Below are 21,529 nucleotides of genomic sequence, written 5' to 3' on the forward strand. Positions count from 1 at the left end.
TAACCTCCTCACTAAACTATGAGTGAAAACCCTCATTCACACCCCCCTTGTCAGTAATTACCAGCCAGTAAAATAATTTTTGGTCTATCATCAAAAGAAATTTCACCGTTGATTAGTAATATGAGTTTTGTTTGAATGTTCAAATATCCTGGCTGCTCGGAGAGATTACATTTGAAGCAGTGGGTGCTACACAGAAAATAAACAAGAAGTTTTTCTCTTTTAATCTTTAGGTTTGGCTGTACACCAGATCATCACCATCACAGTCTCCCTCATCATGGTTGTTGCTGCTTTGATAACGACACTGGTTTTAAAAAATTGGTAAGTACATTTGCATAGTGTGAAGAAGAAAACTGGAAATATTGGGAATCTGAGGTTGAAAAGAATAATGCTGGAAATGCAGAGCTATTAGTCAGCCATCTGAGTTAGCTAATGATAGACTGGCATCTTGGAGGAGCCTTGCTCGGGGTTTTTGACTGTTGATAAAGGGTTACACCTAGAATATACACCTTGTTCAGGTGCCAATGGACTGGCCGTTCCGCCCTATCTGGTTCAGTATTAGCTTCTTTAGCCTGTTCGGTGCTCATCCTAGATCAGTGACATTGGGTTGTGGGTCGGAACACATTTCAGCCACTCAATATTGACAAGTGCTTCCAGTCAGGCATAGCATGGTTGTGTACAGTGCAAACCAGCCCCAGCAATGTGCCATTCATATCTGCAGATCAACCCATACAACATATTTCAGCCGCCCTGCAGTCTCCCTGACTGAGATAGCCAATGAGGGGTGTTATGGGCCAGGGTTTAGAGAACCACAAAGTGTATCATGGAGTTCACCTGACCCACAACTTTTAATAGATTGTGGTATGGGGAGCACACGGCCCGCTCTACAGGTGTGGTACAGCAGAAATGGAAAAGTATTTTTTAAAGCAAAACAATGTTTATTCTATGAACTCAAGTTAACCTTTTTAAAACATACAGTGAACATCTGAGCAACCATCAATTCAAATACAACCCCCAAAGAATACAACACTAAGTAAACCTTTAAGCTTTCCTTTTTAACATCCACACAATGAAAAACAAAACCTTTATCAGAAGCACATCAAGTTAAAGTCACTGCTGAAAACATTTATAATTCTGAATTCACCAAATGATCAAGAGATAGTCTTTTGATGGCAGAGAGAACAGCTGTACACTTGCTTGGTCTGGATTCAGCTCCAACATTGAAAATGAAACTAAAACACACCCTGCAGCAAACAGCCTAAAACGATAGTAAAAAGCTGGCAGACAGCCCAGCTCCACCCACTCTCTGACATCACTGCAGTAGTAAACACCCATTTCTTAAAGGTAGTCTCACTACAGATACTTATATACACACCCATTTATAAACGCACATTTCTCAAAGGTACTCTCACATGACAGGGGTATCTTGTGCCGTGTGTTATGTCCATTAATAATAATAATATAATAATAATAATAATCTGTATTATTGTCACAAGTAGGCTTACATTAACAGTGCAATGAAGTTACCGTGAAAATCTCCCAGTCGCCACATTCCGGCGCCTGTTCGGATGACACGGAGGGAGAATTCAGAATGTCCAATTCACCTAACAGCACGTCTTTCGGGACTTGTGGGAGGAAAATGGAGCACCCGGAGGAAACCCACGCAGACACAGGGAGAACGTGCAGACTCTGCACAGACAGTGACCCAAGCCGGAATCGAACATGGATCCTGGAGCTGTGCTACCGTGCTGCCCTAACTGTGTCCACTTGATATCCGTAGCTTACTTCACAAATTACTGCTAACACCGAGCCTTGCCTTCGGAAAAACTGGCAATAGGATCTTGTACTTCGGGAAATGGTCAGGTACTCGCAGATTAAATGATGCTTCATGACTCAAATCATGCAGCATATAGAATTCCTATCGTGCAGATGGAGGCTATTCAGCCCCAACAAGTCTGCATCAACCCTCTGAAAGTGCATCCTCCTTCGGCTCACTCCCCTGCCCTATCCCCGTGACCTAAACAGTACATCCCTGGACACTAAGGGACAATGAAGCATGGCCATTCCACCTAACCTTTAGATTGTGGGAGGAAACCCGTAGCACCTGGAGGAAACCCATGCAGGCAGGGGGAGAATATGCAAACTCCACACGGACGGTCACCCAAGGTGGGAATTGAACCTGGGTCCCTGGCGCTGTGAGGTAGTAGTGTTAACCACTGTGCCGCCCCTGCTAAAGAACATTGCACTCTCTGAGACGACTATTGTAATTTTATTCATAATATTTTTTCCCCAGGCTTCTCCTGTCCCTTTCATTCGAAAGCCTCAACTGATCAAAAAAAATGTCAGTCACGCTATTTGGATTTTGACAGCAAAACATTTTCTACGCTAAAGCTTGTAAAGTTAAAATTTGGGGAGTGCCTGAAGATAACTAGCTGATGTTCCAGGCACAGTTTAAAAAGTTTGGAGGACCGTCTTACGGGTAGGGGGGAGTTTAATTTAAAACAGCCTTGAATTCTCCCCTCACCACCCATCTGTAAAAAGAAAAGCATTTTGGATATATGATTCCTCTCTTTATTTCCCGCCCGAACCCCGCCAACATTTTCCCCAACCCCTTAGTTCTAAAGTGGTGAAATCCTCTCAGAATAATCCCGCAGCAAGCTTGAGATGGGATAAAATCAGGTGGTTACTGTATTTGACACACACTCAAATGCAGGGAGGGGTTGTCGTTACATTATCCCCGTTACATTCGCACAATAAAAGAAGGATAAGAGAAAGAAAGGGGTACATGGCAAAGACCATGGAAAAAATAAAGGTTGTTGTTTTACATGAGCCCAGAGTCCAGAATTAGAAGCCCAATGGTGTATCCCTTCACAGAGGTTAACAGGCTGAAGCTGATGTGGGATAATCCATGTTTCCAATCGCGCTGACTCCATGATAGGAGAAACACTTACAGATGAATCGGTCTTACAGTAGGCACTGGGACAGAAGTTCAGATGTTCCAGGAGAAACAATGCAGCCGAGGACCAGGCCATTTAAACCCAGACCGAGCTCTAACTCTGCTGCTGTTATTTTGATGGAAGCTGGCACTTTTCAAGAAAAATGGCAGAAATAAACCAGGGAATTACAGACCGGTCAGTGGTAGGGAAACGACTAGTGGAGAAATTTCTGAAGGGGAGAATTCATTTCCATTTGGAAAGGCATGGGTTGATTCGGGATGGTCAGCATGGCTTTGTCAGAGGGAGGTCGTGCCTAACAAATTTGCTAAAATTTTTTGATGAAGTGACCGAGTGTGTAGATGAAGGAAGTGCAGTTGATGTAGTTTATATGGATTGTAGCAAAGCCTTTGATAAGGTTCCACTTTGGAGACTGATTGACAAGGTTGAAGCACATGGAATTCAAGGAAAATTGCCAAGATGGATCTGAAACTGGCTTAGTAATGGGACACAGGGGTAGTGACAGAAGGCTGTTTGAGTAACTGGAGACCAGTGTCCAGCAGCACACCACAGGGTTAAGTGCTGGGTCCCTTATTGTTTGTTAGTTATATCAATTATATAGAACGTGGAGGGAATAATTAGTAAGTTTGCAGGCGACACCAAGATTGGTAGGGTGGTTAACAGTAAAGAAGAGGGCCGTAGGTTACAGGAAGATATAGATGGGTCGGTCAGATGGGCAGAGCAGCAGCATATGGTATTTAACTCTGATAAGTGTGAGGTGATGGCTTTGGAAGAAGGGAGTATGTCATGAATGGCAGGACACTAGGAAGCTCAGAGGAACAGATGTATCTTGGGGTACTTGTTCACAGCTCCCTGAAGGCAGCAGTGCAGGCGAATAGAGCAGGTGAATAGGCATATGGAACACTTGCCTTTATCAGGTGTGGCATAGAATATAACAGCAAAGTGGTTATGATGGAGCTGTACAGAACATTGGTTAGGCCGCAGCTGTGTGCAGTTCTGGTCACCTCACTATAGGAAGGAGGTGATTGCACTGGAGGGGGTACAGTGAAGATTCACCAGGATGTTGCTTGGGATGGAGCATCTGAGCGATAAAGAAAGACTGGATAGGCTTGGATTGTTTTCTTTAGAGCAGGGAAGGCTAAGGAGGGGTATGATTAAGGTGGATAAGATTGTGAGGGGTTTGGACAGGGTAAATAGGAAGCAGCTGTTCTCCTTGGTTGAGGGGTCCATCACAAGCGAGCATAGTTATAGGGTGAGGAGCAGGAGATTCTGAGGGGATTTGAGGAAAAGAAATGTCACTCTAGAGGATGGTGAGAATCTGGAATGCACTGCCTGGGAAGGTAGTGGAGGCTGGAAACCTCAGAACCTTTAAAAAATACTTAGATGAGCACTTGGAACGCCACCACATTGAAAGACATGTAACACGTTCTATTAAGTGGGGGTACGTGAGATTAGGGGTAGTTACTGTCAGTGTAAACTCGATGAGCTGGAGGGCCTTTTCTGCACTGTACAACTCTATGACTCTATGGTAGACTGGCTGTGATCAGCGCCACAAGGCAATATTATAGGATCTGGCAAATTGGGAAGGAAGGGTGCTCATGTGACGTAACTCCCACTTGTTTCCATTGATTCGGACAGAGGATATACATTCCTGGTCTGGATTCTTGAGTTAGTTAATGGTTCACCAAAGGTCTCAAGATCCATGGTCCATTAGCTAGAGCTCTGCCATAGAAATGTTTCGGGTCTTTGCGCATTTCCTTGGAATTTGATTCCTACAGTCACAGGGAGCATTAGTGGTTCTTTAGCGATAACAAAGTTGCTGTGGTTTTCTGAAGGCTAGAAATTATTTTAGTGTGAGTTGCAGCGAGTCATGGCTTCAGTCAGTGTAAAGCCTTTGTGCATTATATTTTTAAATAATAATAATTTTATAAAGTAGCCAGAATGATATATATGTATAATTCTTTTTCTTTTTCCTGACTTCTTGGCATGACAGAAGTCAAATTGTTAGAACATAGAACATACAGTGCAGAAGGAGGCCATTCGGCCCATCGGGTTTGCACCGACCCATTTAAGCCCTCACTTCCACCCTATCTCCGTAACCCAATAACCCCTCCTAACCTCTTTGGACACTAAGGGCAATTTATCATGGCCAATCCACCTAACCTGCACGTCTTTGGATTGTGGGAGGAAACAGGAGCACCCGAAGGAAACCCACGCACACACGGGGAGAACGTGCAGACTCCGCACAGACAGTGACCCAGCGGGCAATCGAACCTGGGACCCCGGCGCTGTGAAGCCACAGTGTTAGCCACTTGTGCTGCCCGTAAGGGTAGTAGACTTGTTAACGAAGTTAGCACATTGAAATGGGTAATACCAGTACAGTGACGCAAAGCCAGCAACCTTGGGTCTGAGGCCGTCCCAAATTTCAAATCTTGCTGGATTTCGGGTTGGGTGGTTCGGGCAGTATTGGCCAAGGCTGGGGTTAAGGGTTTCTCAGAGTATGGGAATTGACCCGTGCACAAGCAGTGAACAGGATAACTAGTCAGGTGCCGCACCAATGCCAAAGCAGATAGCTTTCTTTATTTTACTCAGTTAGAATTAATGCATGGCGCATTATATAAATGACTGGCTTTCAGACAAGCCTGGTATTTGTCAGCTGGATTTTGAGATGCTGTACTGTACAGGTAGTGTTTTACACAGAGACTGGAATAAGGGACCCAGTGAGAAGATGGGTAATTGTTGTTAATTTTGATTTTAAAAGAGATCTTCACAGACCAGAAGGTCAAATTTGGTAACTTCTTGTTTTCTACAACTCAGTTTTTACCCCATACTGCGAAGTTAGCAGTTGGACCAGGAGGGGAACTCTTTGATCCTGGAGTGCTATGTATGTGTCATGGAATGAGAAGGATCCTGCAGATCCTGCAGGAGGGAGCAATAAATTTAATCCATTCTGTTAAAGGGAGGTACAATGAGAGTATAGAAAGTGTAGGGATAAAACTAAAGAGGGAATTAGGAAAGCAAAGCGTAGGTACAAAAACAAAACTGGTGATTAAAATCAAGGCGAAACCAAAGATGTTTTACAGATGCTTTGAGAATGAGAGGATAACTGAGAAAAGAATAGAACCTATTGAAGACCAAGATGAGAACATGTGTATCAGGGCAGAAGACATAGAAATGGTTCTTGATGAATAGAACATAGAGCATACAGTGCAGAAGGAGGCCATTCTGCCCATCGAGTCTGCGCCGACCCACTTAAGCCTACAATACTTTGAAATGTCTTCTCAAAAGAGGTTACAATGCAGAAATTATAGTTAAGGAGAAGTATGAAAGATTGGATGAGATAAATATTGTGAGAGAGGAAACATTCATGGATTCAGCAGTTTTGAGGGTAGGTAAGTTGCCAATCTCAGTACACATGTCTCCCAAGCAGCTGGGCAGAGAAAAGGAAGAAATGGTGAAGGCTTTGACCACATTCTCCAATCCTCTTTGGCTCCAGTCGGTGTGCAGGAGAACAGTATGGTTCCGAACAATGTACGTTTGCATTAAAAGAAAGGACAAGAGTGTACAATGCAAGCCTGTCAGCCTAACCTTGGCGGTGGGCAGATTATTGGAAAATATTCCAAGGAACAACTTAAACTGTCAATTTAGAAAGGCACAAATTACTCAAGGATGGTCAGCGACGATTTGTGAAGGAAAGGAGAGACTTGATTGAAATTTTGAGGTGGTAACATGAGGGTCAAGGAGGGTAATACGTTTGGTATGAACATAAGAATGTAAGAAATACAAGCAGGAGTAGGCCTCGAGCCTACTCCATCATTCAGTAAGATCATGGCTGATCTGATTTTGATCTCAACACCACTTTCCTGCCTGTTCCCCACAATCTTTGACTCCCTTATGGTTCAAGAATCTGTCTATCTCAACCTTGAATACAAACAATGAAACAGCCGTCGCAAATTTCCTGGACAGAAAATTCCAAGATTTACGACCCTCTGAGGGAAGAGATTGCTTCTCATCTCCATCTCAAATGGGCAATTCTTTATTCCAAAATTATGCCCCCTCTTTTAGGTTGGGAACAATTACACTGTCAAACCCCCTCAGAATCTTATGTACTTCAATGAGATCATCTCTCATTCTTCTACACTCCAATGAGGATATCACCAATCTAATCAAAGAATGACTTGTTCACCACATGAATCAACCGAGTAGATATTCTTTGATCTGCCTCCAGTAAAAGTGTATTAAGTATATTCCTCCTTTATTGGAGACCAAAGCTGAATGCAATATTATAGGTGTGATCTTCACCAACATCCTTACATTTGTAACAAGATTTTCTCACTTTTATTCACCATCTCCCTTGTAATAAAGGCCAGCAATCAATGTTCCTTCCTAATTACTTGCTGTGCCTGCATGCTAACTTCCTACACTTCATGTATGAGAATACTCTGATCCCCCTGTATCCCAGCACACTGTAGTCCCTGTCCATTCCAATAACATTTTGCTTTTCTATTCAACCTGCCATTCTACCTACCATTTCTTTTCACCCGTGATACTTCTTGATGTAGTTGACATGGATTATAGCAGAGGTTCCACATGGCAGACTGGCCATGAAAGTAACAGCCCATGGGATCCAAGGGAAAGTGGCAAGTTGGATTCAACATTTTCCAGTAGCAGGAAGCAAACGGTCAATAGGTAGTTTTGTGAAATGTTGTTTCCAATGGAACTTTGCAATGCTCAATGCTGGGTCCATTGTTTTTGTAGCAATTTAGACCTAAAATTCAGGGAGTGCATGATTAAGAAAATTGCAGGCGGTACAAAAAAATGGTGCGTGATTGATATTGAGCAGTCGACTGCAGAAAGATACCAAAAGATTGATCAGAAGGCAGGAAAGTGGTGAATGGAATTCAATCTGGTGAAGAACAAACTAATGCATTTGGGGAGGACAGGCGAGGCAATAAATGGTAGAGTGCTGAGAAGTGCAGAGGGACCTTGGCATGCATTCCACATATCCCTAAAGATGGCACGATGGGTACATAAGATGGTTAAAAAGTCATGTGGAATACTTTATTTTGTTAACAATTGATTAGAATATAAGAGCAGAGAAATTGCGGGGAAGTGTATGAAACACAAGATAGGCCACAGCTGGAGTACTGCATATGGTTCTGGTCAACGCATTATGAGAAGGATGTGATTGTACCAGAGAGTACCCAGAGGAAATCTAGACAATAGTGCCAGGAATGGAGAATTCTAAAAGGAATAATTGCATAGGCTTGGATTGTTCCCTTTGGAACTAAGGAGGCTAAGGGAGATTTCATTCTGGTGTATAAAATTAGGAGGGTCATAGATACAGTGGATCGGAAGCATTTATCTACCTTAAATGAGCTGAGAGGTTAATAGTTAGTGGCCATATATTTGAAGTGTCTGATAAAAAATATTAGAGGAGAGTTATGGCGAAATACTTTCAGCCAGAAGGTGATGGGTGGGTGTCTGGAACTCACTGTCTGAAAGAGTGGCAGAGGAAAAATTGCTCATTGCATTTTAAAAATACCAGCCCATGATTGTAAAACTGAAAATGTAATGCCTAACATTAGATGTGATTAGCAATTGGACAGCACATGCTGGACAATCCTGAGGGTGCTACGAATTACACTACCAGCTCATTTAAGATTATTGACCAGGTTCATAGTGTGGCACACTTACCTTTGCTGGAAACAAGGACCTGCAAAAGGAACGTGTCCCGATATTGTGTCTTTTTGTAAGTTAAACAAAAGTGTGGGCGAGAGTTCCCTCATATATTCCCTTCAACAACCCTCGACTAATCAGAGCTGATATTCCAACCAGCCAGTACCCTTTTCTCGTGCAGTGTAAATTGTTGTTCCCTTTGAAATTTGGCACTCTTGCATCTGTTCTGATGAGCACAAGATGAAAATCTTCAACAGCATGTCTCTTTTTTTTTCATAATACTTGAGTTTTGTACTGCCAAATGACAATTTTAAAACACTTTGATGCACATTTGAAATTTCATAAACTACAGGGATAGAGACCAAAAGCTGGAAAGGGGGATTTGATTGGTTAAATTTTGTTTAGCCAGCACGGAAAATTAACCAAATGGCCTCCTTCTGTGCCGTAAGTAAGCTTTCTATATTTCCAACTTCCTGAACTCAGGTTCTTCAGCCTTGAGCTTATGGAGATGGATAAGACAAAACAAGCTAGAAAAGACTAATACAGAGCAATAGTTTCAGGACAATTGGAGCTTGAGATTATGAGTTTGCAATGATGAAGGGAAAGTATTTGACAGACATTGGAATGAATGCATTTATCCAGAGCTTCAGGAGGGTTGCCAGAAAGAATGATTGAGATCAGGACACTGAATCCATTCTCAGGAAAAGCTGAAAGCTGTAATGAGAAGTGTTTGGGCTAACATTGTCGAAGGATGAATTCACAAAGATCAAAGAGCCTCTTAACTCAAATCAATCTTATGACCCTTCCATTATTGTCGGACAATTTTGCTGCCAAGTGGAGTGCGTTACACATTTCTGAAGCTGTGCTATGCCATTGCAGAGCCGTCATCATCATCATTCATTCTTCTTACTCATTGTGGAAAATAGGGGCGGGATTCTCCGACCCGCCGGCATAAATCCCGCCCGGCTGCCCCGCGATATTCTCTGGCCCCCTGAAAATCCTGACGACGTGAATCGCGCCGCGCGCCTCGGAGAATGTCGAGGACCGACGCGACACAATGGGCCCTGGGGCCGCCCCAATTCTCCGGGCCGGATGGGCCGAAGTCCCACCAACGTGACCACAGATCACATTGGCGTAAATCAAACCTATTTAACGGCGTCAGCCAGTCGTGCAGCTGATGCCGGCCAGCGCGGAAGTAGGGGTCGGCGGAGGGCAGCCGCCGGAGAAGTGACGACACGGCCGCAGGTGGTGGGGGGGTTGCAGGAGCCGGTGGAGTGTGCGTGTCGGCGGGGGGAGGGGCTGTGGGGGAGGGGCTGAGGGGGAGGGGCTGGGGGGAGAGGAGGGGCTGGGGGAGGGGTTGGGGTGGAGGGGAGGGGTTGGGGGAGGGAAGGGGCTGGGGGGTAAGGGGAGGGGCTGGGGGTTGGGGAGGGGTTGGGGCGAGGGGAGGGGTTGGGAGGGGAGGGGTTGGGGCGAGGTGAGGGGTTGGGAGGGGAGGGGCTGGGGGAGAGGAGGGGCTGGGGGAGGGGAGGGGCTGCGGGGAGAGGGAGGTGGGGTTGGGGAGGATGCGTGATGGAGAGGGTGCGTGCCGGGGAGGAGAGGGGGGGGTGTTTGGGGAGGGTGCGTGTTAGGGAGGGGGGTTGGGGAGGGCGAGTGATGGGGAGGTGCGTGCCGGGGAGGAGAGGGGGGGGGTTGGGGAGGAGAGGGGGGGGTTGGGGAGAGTGCGTGCTGGGGAGGATTGGGGGGGGGGGGGGGTTGGGGAGGGCGAGTGATGGAGAGGTGCGGGCCGGGGAGGAGTGGGGGGGGGGGGGGGAGTTGGGGAGGGTGCGTGCCGAGGGGCTGGGGGGAGGGGCTGGGGGGGAGAGGCAGGGGGAGGGGAGGGGCTGGGGGACGGAAGGGGCTGGGGAGTGGGGATGGGTTGGGGCGAGGGGAGGGGTTGGGGTGAGGGGAGGGGTTGGGAGGTGCTGGGGGGGAGGCTGGGGGGAGGGGAGGATGCGTGATGGGGAGGGTGCATGCCGGGGAGGAGAGAGGGGGGGGCCGGGGAGGGCGAGTGATGGAGAGGGTACGTGCCGGGGAGGAGAAGGGGCGGGGGTTTCGAGGAGGGGGGGAGTTGGGGAGGGTGCATGCTGGGGAGGAGGGGGGGTTGGGGAGGGCGAGTGATGGAGAGGTGCGTGCCGGGGAGGAGAAGGGGCGGGGGTTTCGGGGAGGGTGCGTGCTGGAGAGGAGGGGAGGAGTTGAGGAGGGGGGGAGTTGGGGAGGGTGCATGCTGGGGAGGAGGGGGGGGTTGGGGAGGGCGAGTGATGGAGAGGTGCGTGCCGGGGAGGTGAGGGGGATGGGGGGGGGCGTTGCAGAGGGTGCGTGCCGGGGAGGAGGGGGGCGGGTTGGGGAGGGCGAATGATGGGGAGGGTGCGTGCCGGGGAGGAGAGGGGGGGGATGTTTGGGGAGGGTGCGTGTTAGGGAGGGGGGGGTTGGGGTGGGCGAGTGATGGGGAGGGTGCGTGCCGGGGAGGAGTGGGGCGGGTTGGGGAGGGCGAGTGATGGGGCGGGTGCGTGCCGGGGAGGAGAGGGGGGGGGTGTTTGGGGAGGGTGCGTGTTAGGGAGGGGCGGGGGGGGGGGGGTGGTTGGGGAGGGCGAGTGATGGGGAGGGTGCGTGCCGGGGAGGAGAGGGGGGGGTGTTTGGGGAGGGTGCGTGTTAGGGAGGGGCGGGGGGGGGGGGGGTGGTTGGGGAGGGCGAGTGATGGGGAGGGTGCGTGCCGGGGAGGAGAGGGGGGGTGTTTGGGGAGGGTGCGTGTTAGGGAGGGGCGGGGGGGGGGTGGTTGGGGAGGGCGAGTGATGGGGAAGGTGCGTGCCGGGGAGGAGAGGGGGGGGGTGTTTGGGGAGGGTGCGTGTTAGGGAGGGGCGGGGGGGGTGGGTGGTTGGGGAGGGCGAGTGATGGGGAGGGTGCGTGCCGGGGAGGAGAGGGGGTGGGGTGTTTGCGGAGGGTGCGTGTTAGGGAGGGGGGCGGGGTGTGGGGAGGGCGAGTGATGGAGAGGTGCGTGCCGGGGAGGAGAGGGGGGTGGGGGGGAGTTGGTTGAGGGTGTGTGCCGGGGAGGAGGGGGGAGGGTTGGGAGGGCGAGTGATGGAGAAGGTGCGTGCCAGGGAGGAGAGGGGGGTGGGGGGGAGTTGGGGAGGGTGCGTGCCGAGGAGGACGAGTGATGGAGAGGGTGCGTGCCGGGGAGGAGGGGGAGTTGGGGAGGGTGCGTGCCGGGGAGGAGGGCGGGGGGGGGGGCGGGGGGAGAGAAATCCGCACCTTTGGGGCGGCCCGCGCCAGAGTGGTTCCCGCCACTCCATCCCGCCGGGACCCCCCGCCCCGCCAGGTAGGGGAGAATCCCGGCCTATTTGTTCAGCAGTAGTTATTACTCATATCATTGTTAAAACTTCAGTTACAACTCATCGAACAAGGCTTAACCTTTCATGTGGTTGGAGGGTGGAAAAGAGAAGTTCTGATCAGGCTGATTCCTTTCACTGATTGGTGGTTCCAGTCAGGAGCAATGAATGTCAGACCACAGCTTCAGCATTTCTGCATTAATCTACACTTGCAGCAAACCCCGAAGTTGTGGTCAGATTCAGAGGGATCATCTCGATTACCAATGCTGACAGTTCACCATCAAGTAACCTATAAATTCCAGACTGTTGCTTTTCACCTTTGAACAATGTTTTGAACAACTATTCCCAACAGATCTCACATACAGAGTCTGTCATTTTGCCTTGGCCTCCACTGTTCTAGGCCAACTGTTTTTGACCTACCTGGTCTTACCTTTCCCTGGGAGCTCTGTTTCAGTGAAAACCAGTGATACAGGTTTTGCATTTTCTATTGGCATATCTAAGCCAACTCCATTTTCTCCATATTATTTGCAACTCGAGACCCTCCTGTCATACGTTTTAGTTTCCCCTCGCAATTCCTCATTTTAAGTGGTCTATGGCCGGCAAATGTGCAAAATTGCTCACAGACATTTATTGACAAATGTTTGTAATGCAATGGCTGAATAGGCTCCAGAATAGCGATGGGGTTTTAGAGCACTTGCGCAATGTTTGACTGGAAAATCAAATAATAAGCTTTATCCCTTACACCTGGCTTGTGAGTAGGGGAAGATGATCCTTCAAATGCAAGTTGAGCTCGAAAGATGCATTTTGTTCATTTGTCAAACAACAGTCATTTTGCAATTGACAATGGAGTATAAATAAGACAAAATATGAAACTGTTTAGAGCATATTTATCCCAGAACATTCTGTACTCGTAAGAGCCATCTCAATTAGAATCAAATGAATTGGCAATCCCTCATTGTCTGATTTTCAGGATGAGTCGATTCAGTCATTTTTAGCAGTGTTTATTGACGGATGGCACTTAACTTGTGTTGCTGGAGTTCATTGAATCATAGAATTGTTGCAGCATAGAAGGAGGGCGTTTGGCCAATCAATCCAGGCCAGCTCTCTGCAAGAGAAATCTAGCTAGTTGCACTCCTTTGCCCTCTCCCCATAGCCCGGCAACATGCTTTTTTCCACTTTGGTGCTTTTTCAATTCCCTTTTGAAAGTCATGATTGAATTTGCCTGTCACCCACCCTTTCAGGCCATGTGCTCAAGATCATAACCATTCACTGTGTCCTTTCACTCTTTTGTCAATCACCTTAAACCTGTATTCCCTGGTTCTTGGTCCTTCTGACAATGGTCACAGTTTCTCTCTATCCACTCTGCCTTGATTCTTTGTGATTTTAAATACCTTTATCAAATCTATTCTCAACCTTCCCTTCTCTAAGGAAACAAGACCGAGCTTCTCTAATCCATCCATGCAACCCTGGAGCAACCGTTCCCCATGTTTCTCTGCATCTGGTCCCTCAGCAACTTTTTTTCTCTTTTATCTCGTGGGCTTCAACATTGACGACAAACCTATAATGCGGCATTTTATCAAATTTGGAACTCTATAGGCATCAACCAAAATGCCCTCATCCACCATCTCTGTTACCTCATCAAAAAACTCAATCAAGTGAGTTAAACATGTCTTGCCTTTAACAGATCCATCCTGTTTTTTTAAAATTAATCGACACTTGCTCAAGTGACTGTTAATTTTGTCCCAGATTATCACTTCCAATAGTTTTCCTATTACTGAGATAAAACTCAGTAGTCTGTTGGTGATTGGTTCACCTTACACTCTCAGGTGAACGAACACAGGACATCCTGAAGGGGGAGGGTGAACAGCCAGAGGTTGTAGTACACATAGGTACTAACGACATAGCCAGGAAGAGTGATGAGGTCCTGCAGAAGGAGTTCAGGGAGTTAGGCAGTAAGCTAAAAAGCAGGACCTCTAGGGTTGTAATCTCAGGATTACTCCCTGTGCCACTAGCCATTGAGGCTAAAAATAGGAGGATAGTGCAGCTAAACACTTGGTAAACCAGTGGTGTAGGATGGAGGGTTTCAGATTTCTGGACCATTGGGATCTTTCCCGGGGCAGGTTTGATCTGTACAAGAAGGACGGGTTGCATCTAAACTCGAGGGGAACCAATATTCTGGCTGGGAGGTTTACTAGTGTCACTCGGGAGTATTTAAACTAATATGGCAGGGGGATGGGAACCAGAGCGTTAGCTTAGAAGGTGTCATAACTGAAGGGGAAATAGAGAACCAAAATAATAGAACATCACCCTCAGGCAGAGCAAAAAAGGTGACATGTGTGAGAAGGGAGGTGGTCAATGCAGGACTGAGGCTGTTGTACCTAAATGCGCGCAGTATGCGGAACAAGGTAAATGACTTTGTTGCGCACATTGAAATTGGCTGGTATGATGTTATGGGCATCACAGAGACATGGCTGCAAGAGGATCAGGGCAGGGATCTAAAAGATATGTGTCCTATCGAAAGGACAGGCAGATGGGAAAAGGGGGCGGGGTTGCATTGTTAGTAAGGAATGAAGGTAAATCGATAGCAAGGAGCGATATAGAATCAGAAGGCATAGAATCTCTGTGGGTAGAGTTGAGGAATCGCAAACGCAAAAAGATCCTGATGCGAGTTATGTACAGGCCCCCGAGCAGTAGTCAGGATGTGGGGCAGAAGATAAATCAGGAGATAGAGAAAGCATCTAAAAAAGGCAATATCACAATAATCATGGGCGACTTCAATATGCAGGTGGACTGGGAAAATCAGGTTGGTAGTGGATCCCAAGAAAAGGAATTTGTGGAATGTTTAAGACATGTTTTTTGGGGGCAGCTTGTGGTAGAGCCCACTAGGGAACAGGCAATTCTGGATTTGGTGATGTGTAATGAAGCAGACTTGATTAGGGATGTTAAGGTGAAGGAACCTGTAGGGAGCAGTGACCACAATATGACAGAATTTACCCGGCAGTTTGAGAGGGAGAAGCTGGAGTCAGATGTAACGATATTACAATTAAATAAGGGTAACTACAGAGACATGAGGAAGGAGCTGGCCAGAGTTGATTGGAGAAGGAGACTAGCAGGGAAGGCAGTGGAACAGCAATGGCAGGAGCTTTTGGGGGTTATTCGGGAGGCACAGCAGAAATTCATCCCAAGGAGCAGGAAACAAGTTGAGGGCAGGACAAGGCATCAACGGCTGACGAGGGAAGTCAAGGACAGCATAAAAGCAAAAGAAAAAGCATACAAAGGATTAGTGGGAAGCCAGAGGAGTGGAAATAATTTAAACGCGAGCAGAGGACAACTAAAAAAGCAATAAGGGGAGACGAGATGAAATATGTGTGCAAGTTATCTAGTAATATAAAAGAAGATAGGAAGAGTTTCTTTCAATATATAAAAGGTAAGAGAGAGGCAAAAATAGACAAGGGACCACTGGAAACCGTGGTTGGAAAAGTAATAATAGGAAACAAAGAAATGGCAGAGGAACGGAATAGTTACTTTGCATCAGTCTTCACGGTAGAAGACACCAGTGGGATGCCAGAGCTCCAGGAGAATCAGGGGGCAGAGGTGAGCACAATGGCCATCACTAAGGAGAAGGTTCTGGGGAAACTGAAAGGTCTGAAGGTGGGTAAGTCACCTGGGCCGGATGGACTACACCCCAGGGTCCTCAAAAGAGATAGCTGAGGAAATTGTGGAGGCATTGGTGGCGATCTTTAAACAATCACTGGAGGCAGGAAGGGTCCCAGAGGACTGGAAAGTGGCTAATGTAACACCACTATTTAAGAAGGGAGGGATGCAGAAAACAGGAAATTATAGGCCGGTTAGCCTGACTTTGGTCATTGGTAAGATTTTGGAGTCTGTGATTTAAGATGAGGTCGCGAAGTACTTGGAAGTGCATGGTAAAATAGGACTGAGTCAGCACGGCTTTGTCAAAGGGGTGTCATGTCTGACAAATCTCTTAGAGTTCTTTGAGGAGGTAATCAGGAAGTTAGACAAAGGAGAACCAGTGGACGTGATTTATTTCGATTTCCAGAAGGCCTTTGACAAGGTGCCGCATAGGAGACTGTTAAATAAGTTAAGACCCCATGGTGTTAACGGTAAGATCCTGGCACGGATAGAGGATTGGCTAACTGGCAGATGACAGAGAGTGGGGATAAAGGGGTCTTTTTCAGGATGGCAGCCAGTGACTAGTGGTGTGCCTCAGGGGTCTGTGCTGGGACCACAACTTTTCACAATATACATTAATGATCTGGAAGAAGGAACTGAAGGCACTGTTGCTAAGTTTGCAGATGATACAAAGATCTGTAGAGGGACAGGAAGTATTGAGGAAGCAAGGGAGCTGCAGAAGGATTTGGACAAGCTAGGAGAGTGGGCAGTGAGGTGGCAAATGAAATACAATGTGGAAAAGTGTGAGGTTATGCACCTTGGAAGGAGGAATTTAGGCCTAGACTATTTTCTGAATGGGGAAATGCTGAGGAAATCAGAAGCACAAAGACACTTGGGAGTCCATATTCACGATTCTCTTAAGGTTAACGTGCAGGTTCAGTTGACAGTTAAGAAGGCAAATGTAATGTTAGCATTCATGTCAAGAGGGCTAGAATACAAGACTAGGGATTTACTTCTGAGGCTGTTTAAGGCTCTGGTCAGACCCATTTGGAGTATTGTGAGCAGTTTTGGGCCCTGTATCTAAGGAAAGATGTGCTGGCCTTGGAAAGGGTCCAGAGGAGATTCACACGAATGATCCCTGTAATGAAGAACTTGTCTAATGAGGAACGGTTGAGGACCCTGTGTCTGTATTCGTTATGGTTTAGAAGCAGGAGGGGGGGATTTTATGGAAACTTCTAGGATACTGCAAGGCCTGGATGTGGAGAGGATGTTTCCACTTGTAGGAAAAACTAGAACCAGAGGACACCATCTCAGACTAAAGGGACGATCCTTTAAAACAGAGATGAGGAGGAATTTCTTCAGCCAGTGGGTGGTGAATCTGTGGAACTCTTTGCCGTGGAATGTAGTGGAGGCCAAATCACTGAGTGTCTTTAAGACAGAGATAGATAGGTTCTTGATTAATAAATGGATCAGGAGTTATGAGGAGAAGACAGATGAATGGGGATGAGAAAATATCAGTCATGATTGACTCGATGGACCGAATGGCCTAATTCTGCTCCTATGGCTTATGGTTTTATGGCCCGAGGGCGCGAGAGAATCGCGCCACGCCGCCCCGACGCCGGCTCGCCTATTCTCCGGCGCCGATTTTCGGGCGCCTGTGGGATTAGCGCCACGCCAGTCGGGGGCAGTTGAAAGCGGCCCCAGCGGTGATTCTCCTGGCCTCAATGGCCCGAGTGCCCGCTGAGTTCGGCCGAATTCCACCGGCATGACTTACGTATGGTCCCACCTGGCGGGACATCGGAGATCTGTCTGCGTGGCCGTCCTGGAGGGGGGGCGGGGGTATCCGACCCCAGGGGGGGGCCTCCACGGTGGCCTGCCCCACGATCAGGGCCTACCGATCGGCAGGCTAGTTCCATGGGGGCCTATGTTCCTCCCCGCCGGGCCCCCGTAGGGCTCCACCATATTGCCCGGGGGCCGGCACAGAGACGCGCATTCACGAATTAGCGCCGGCCATGGTGCGCTGCCTTTCGGGCGCCGGAGCTGCGGAGGCCACTCTGGCGCTGTACTAGCCCCCTGGGAAGGGGTGGATAGCTGCCAGGTGAGGCCCATCAACACCAGAGTGGCTCGCGCCACTTTTCACGCTGGTGTCAGAACTTGGCCGCAGGATTGGAGAATCCCGGCCATGGGGCGGGTTTCTCTGACCCCCCGCTGGGTCCAAGAATCACCAGGGGACGGTGTGAATCCGCCCCCGCATGCTGCCGAATTCTCCGACACAGGGGATTTGGCGGGGCCGGGAATTGCGCCACGCCGGTCGGCGGCCGCTGGCAGCGGCCCCCCCAATGATTCTCCGGCCCACGATGGGCCGAGTGGCCGCCCGTTTTCGGCGGGTCCCGGCCGGCGTAAATTAGAGTAGGTACTTGTGGGCGGGTCCTGGCGGCGCCGGCGGCCTCAGGGGGGCGCGGGGGGATCTGGCCCCGGGTGGTGCCACCACAGTGGCCTGGCCCACAATTTGGGCCCACTGATCCGCGGGTGGGATTGTGCCGTGGGGGCACTCTATTCCTCCCTGTCGGCCGCTGTGGTCCTCCACGATGGCTGGCGCGGAGAAGATCCCCCTGCGCATGCGCTGGGATGACGCCAGCACACAGTGGCGCTCCCGCGCATGCGCCAACTCGTACCGGCCAGTGGAGGCCCTTTGGCGGTTCCCCGCTGGCCGGCGTGGCGCAAATCACTCCGGGGCTGGTTCACGCCACTCCTCGGCGCCGGGACCCCCCCCCGCCGAGAATCGCCAGGGGACGGCGTGAATCCCACCCCCGCCAGCTGCCGAATTCTCCGACATCGGGGATTTGGCGGGACGGGAATCGCGCCGTGCCGGTCATCGGCCGCTAGCAGCGGCCCCCCGGCGATTCTCCGGCCAGCGATGGGCCGAGTGGCTGCCCATTTTCTGCTGCTTCCGCCGGCGTAAATTAGTGTAAGTCCTTACCGGCGGGACCTGGCGGCGCCGGCGGCCTCCGGGGTCTTCGGAGGGGGCGCAGGGTGATCTGGCCCCAGGAGGTGCCTCCACGGTGGCCTGGCCCCCAATCGGGGCCCACCGATCCGCGGGCGGGCCTGTGCCGTGGGGGCACTCTATTGTTCCGTGTCGGCTGCTGTGGTCCTCCGTGATGGCAGATGCGGAGAAGATCCCGCCCTGCACATGCGCTGGGATGACGCCAGCACACGCTGACGCTCCCGTGCATGGGCCAACTCGCGCCGGCCGGCGAAGGTCCTTCGGCGCCGGTTGGCATGGCGCCGGCCTAGCCCCTGAAGGTGCGGAGGATTCCACACCTTTGGGGCGGCCCGTCCCCGGAGTGGTTCATGCCACTCCTCGGCGCCGGGACCCTCCGCCCCGCCGGGTAGGGGAGAATCCCGCCCAAGGTCTCTTTTGAGCAAGAGCGCAACATTTGCAATTCTCCCATTCTTTGGAAACTGAGGAGGAAAAGAAGATTAAGGCCAGTTCCTCTGCAAATTCCACTTTCATGTTCCCCAGCATCCTCATTTCAGCTGATGTTGATGATTTATCACCTTTAAATCCCTTTCTCATATTTCTGCTTTATTAATTCATAGCTCATCCACTATCACAGCCATCTCCCTATCCCTTTGGGTTTATTTCCTTGACAAAGGCAGGCACAAAATGTTCAATTATTACCTCAGCTGTGCCCTCTACTTCTACATGTAGGTCTCCACTTTGATCTCCAATCAGCCCCAAACCTTCCTCTAATTACCCTTTTCCTACTTATATGTTTATAGAACACCTTTGGATTCCCTTTTGATGTTAGTTCTCTCGTAATTTCGCTTTACATCTATTTCCTTTTTCATTTCCCTTCTGAATTTTCGATAATGGTTATCGACTCTCAGAATGTAATGTATGGTTGATGTGATGGAGAGTCACATGGACAACCATGCGATGGCTTTGAAAAAAATAATTAGGGCGGGATTCTCATTCTGACGGCAGAGTGTTGACGCCGTCGTAAAAACCGGAGTTTAATGACGGCGTCAGCAGACCTCTAAGTGTAGCGATCCTCTAGCCTACAGGGGGCCGGCACGGCGCTGGAGTGACTCATGTCGTTTCAGCTGCGGATACCGGCATCAAACGTGCGCCAGGGATGTGCGCATGCGCACTGGGCCAGCCCCGCCGCAACATGGCGTAGGGCTACAGGGACCGCCGTGGAGTAAAAGAGGCCCCCACCAGGAGAGGTCGGCCCGCCGATCGGTAGGCCCCGATTGCGGGCCAGGCCACGGTGGAGGCCACCCCGGGGTGGGATACCCCCTCCCCTCCCACCAGCAACACCCCCCCCCCCCCCCCCCCCCCCCCCCCCCCCCCGCAGGATGGACGCCGAGGTCCCGCCAGCTAAGACCACAGGTGAACAGTGCTGGCGGGACTCGGGCTTGGCGCATCCCGGGCGGAGAATCGCCAGAGGGAGCCACATGGAGTAGCCCCTGACCGGCGCCGCGCCAACTTCGCCGTCGCCAATGGTGCCGATTCTCCGATCACGGGATTCTAAGTGTAGTGATCACAGAGAATCGGCAGACCGGAGTCCGGGCGCCCAGCTCAGCGATTCTCCGAACCGCCGCGGGCTGAGAGAATCCCGCACCTAATTTGGGCAAAATTTGCCTTGAAGCTGTGCCTCTATTTATTTCATAATTCTGTCTCTTAAAATGTATATTTTTTCTCTTCACTCTTGAGTTGTGTGCATCACTCACAAGGGCAGCATTTGTTGGTTATCATTGGCCTTTGAGAACATGCTGGTGAGCCACCCCTCTTGAACTGGTTGGCACCACGAGTTGTAGGTATACCCGCGGTGCTGTTAGGGAGGGAGCTCCAGGATTTTGAACCAGAGACATTTGAAGGAACAGCAACAGAGTTCCAAGTCAGAATAGTGAGTAACTTGGAGGGGAATCCGAAGATAGTGGTGCCCACGTGAATCTGCAGACCCTGTCTTTTGTAAGGGCCCCGAAGAATCCAGCACGAGTTTTAAGGATACAAAATAATAACGTTTATTTACTATAACAATATATACATAACAGTAGCAGTAACTTCCCTTGCTACCTTCTCCTTCCTCCTGGTTCCTGGACTGGCCAGCCTATTTATAGTAGGAGTTTCTCCGCCCCCCTCATTGGGGAAGTTCATACTCCCATAGGATTGTGGGATAGTCATTAGTCCCCAGCCAATCGCCAGTAGGCAGGTTATAACATCCCTCCCCCCCAAAGTCCAAGGAATCCACCGTAGGCCCTGGCGAAGGAAGGCGTCGAACTCGTTTGGCCGCAGGCCGGACGCCATTTGCACGCGGTGCTGGATCAGGTGGCGTATAACGAGACGGAGACCGGCGCTTCCGTGATGAACGGCGCGGTTGTACATCCACGGCCTGTGGACCCGAGGATTCCCCCTCTGATTCATCCTGTGTCTCCATCTCGGAGTCAGAGTCTGCTGCCTCCATCATGTCAGCGTCTCTATCCCCATTCGGTCCCGTCACGACCTGCGCAGGCTTCGAGTGAGGCACCAGTGGAAGATTTGGAGGACTACCTTCCCTTGTTTCTCGTCTTTGCCGCTGTTGAACTGAGCTCCGGGGGCGGGGAATCTTTTGCGGGGATGATCTTCTGGACCGGACGTGGTCTACATGTTTTCGCTGGAGACGACCCTGGGCTTGCACTTGGTACGATATAGGGCCCGTTTGGCGAAAGATTACACCAGGAACCCATTGGGCACCACCAGCAAAATTCCGCACGAATACTGGGTCACCGGGCGCAAACTGCCGAATCGGACGATGCCGAGACGATCCCGGTCCCTGCCGTTCTTGTATGCGGCGTACTTTTGCGCCAATGTCCGGGAAGACCATACTAAGGCGGGTGCGAAGTCTCCGGCCCATTAGG

At 49.9% G+C, this 21,529-nt stretch overlaps 1 protein-coding gene across 1 annotated transcript in view; it reads left to right on the plus strand.

Annotated features, from left to right (window-relative positions):
* The window catches only part of ajap1 (adherens junctions associated protein 1), a 430,540-nt gene that overhangs the window by 284,282 nt on the left and 124,729 nt on the right, over nt 1–21,529 (plus strand). The window contains exon 3 of the mRNA XM_072478480.1: nt 231–318. Coding sequence (XP_072334581.1) covers nt 231–318 — 88 coding nt within the window. The remainder of the gene's footprint in view (nt 1–230; nt 319–21,529) is intronic.

Source organism: Scyliorhinus torazame, chromosome 16 (assembly GCF_047496885.1).
Source record: "Scyliorhinus torazame isolate Kashiwa2021f chromosome 16, sScyTor2.1, whole genome shotgun sequence".
NCBI lineage: Eukaryota > Metazoa > Chordata > Chondrichthyes > Carcharhiniformes > Scyliorhinidae > Scyliorhinus > Scyliorhinus torazame.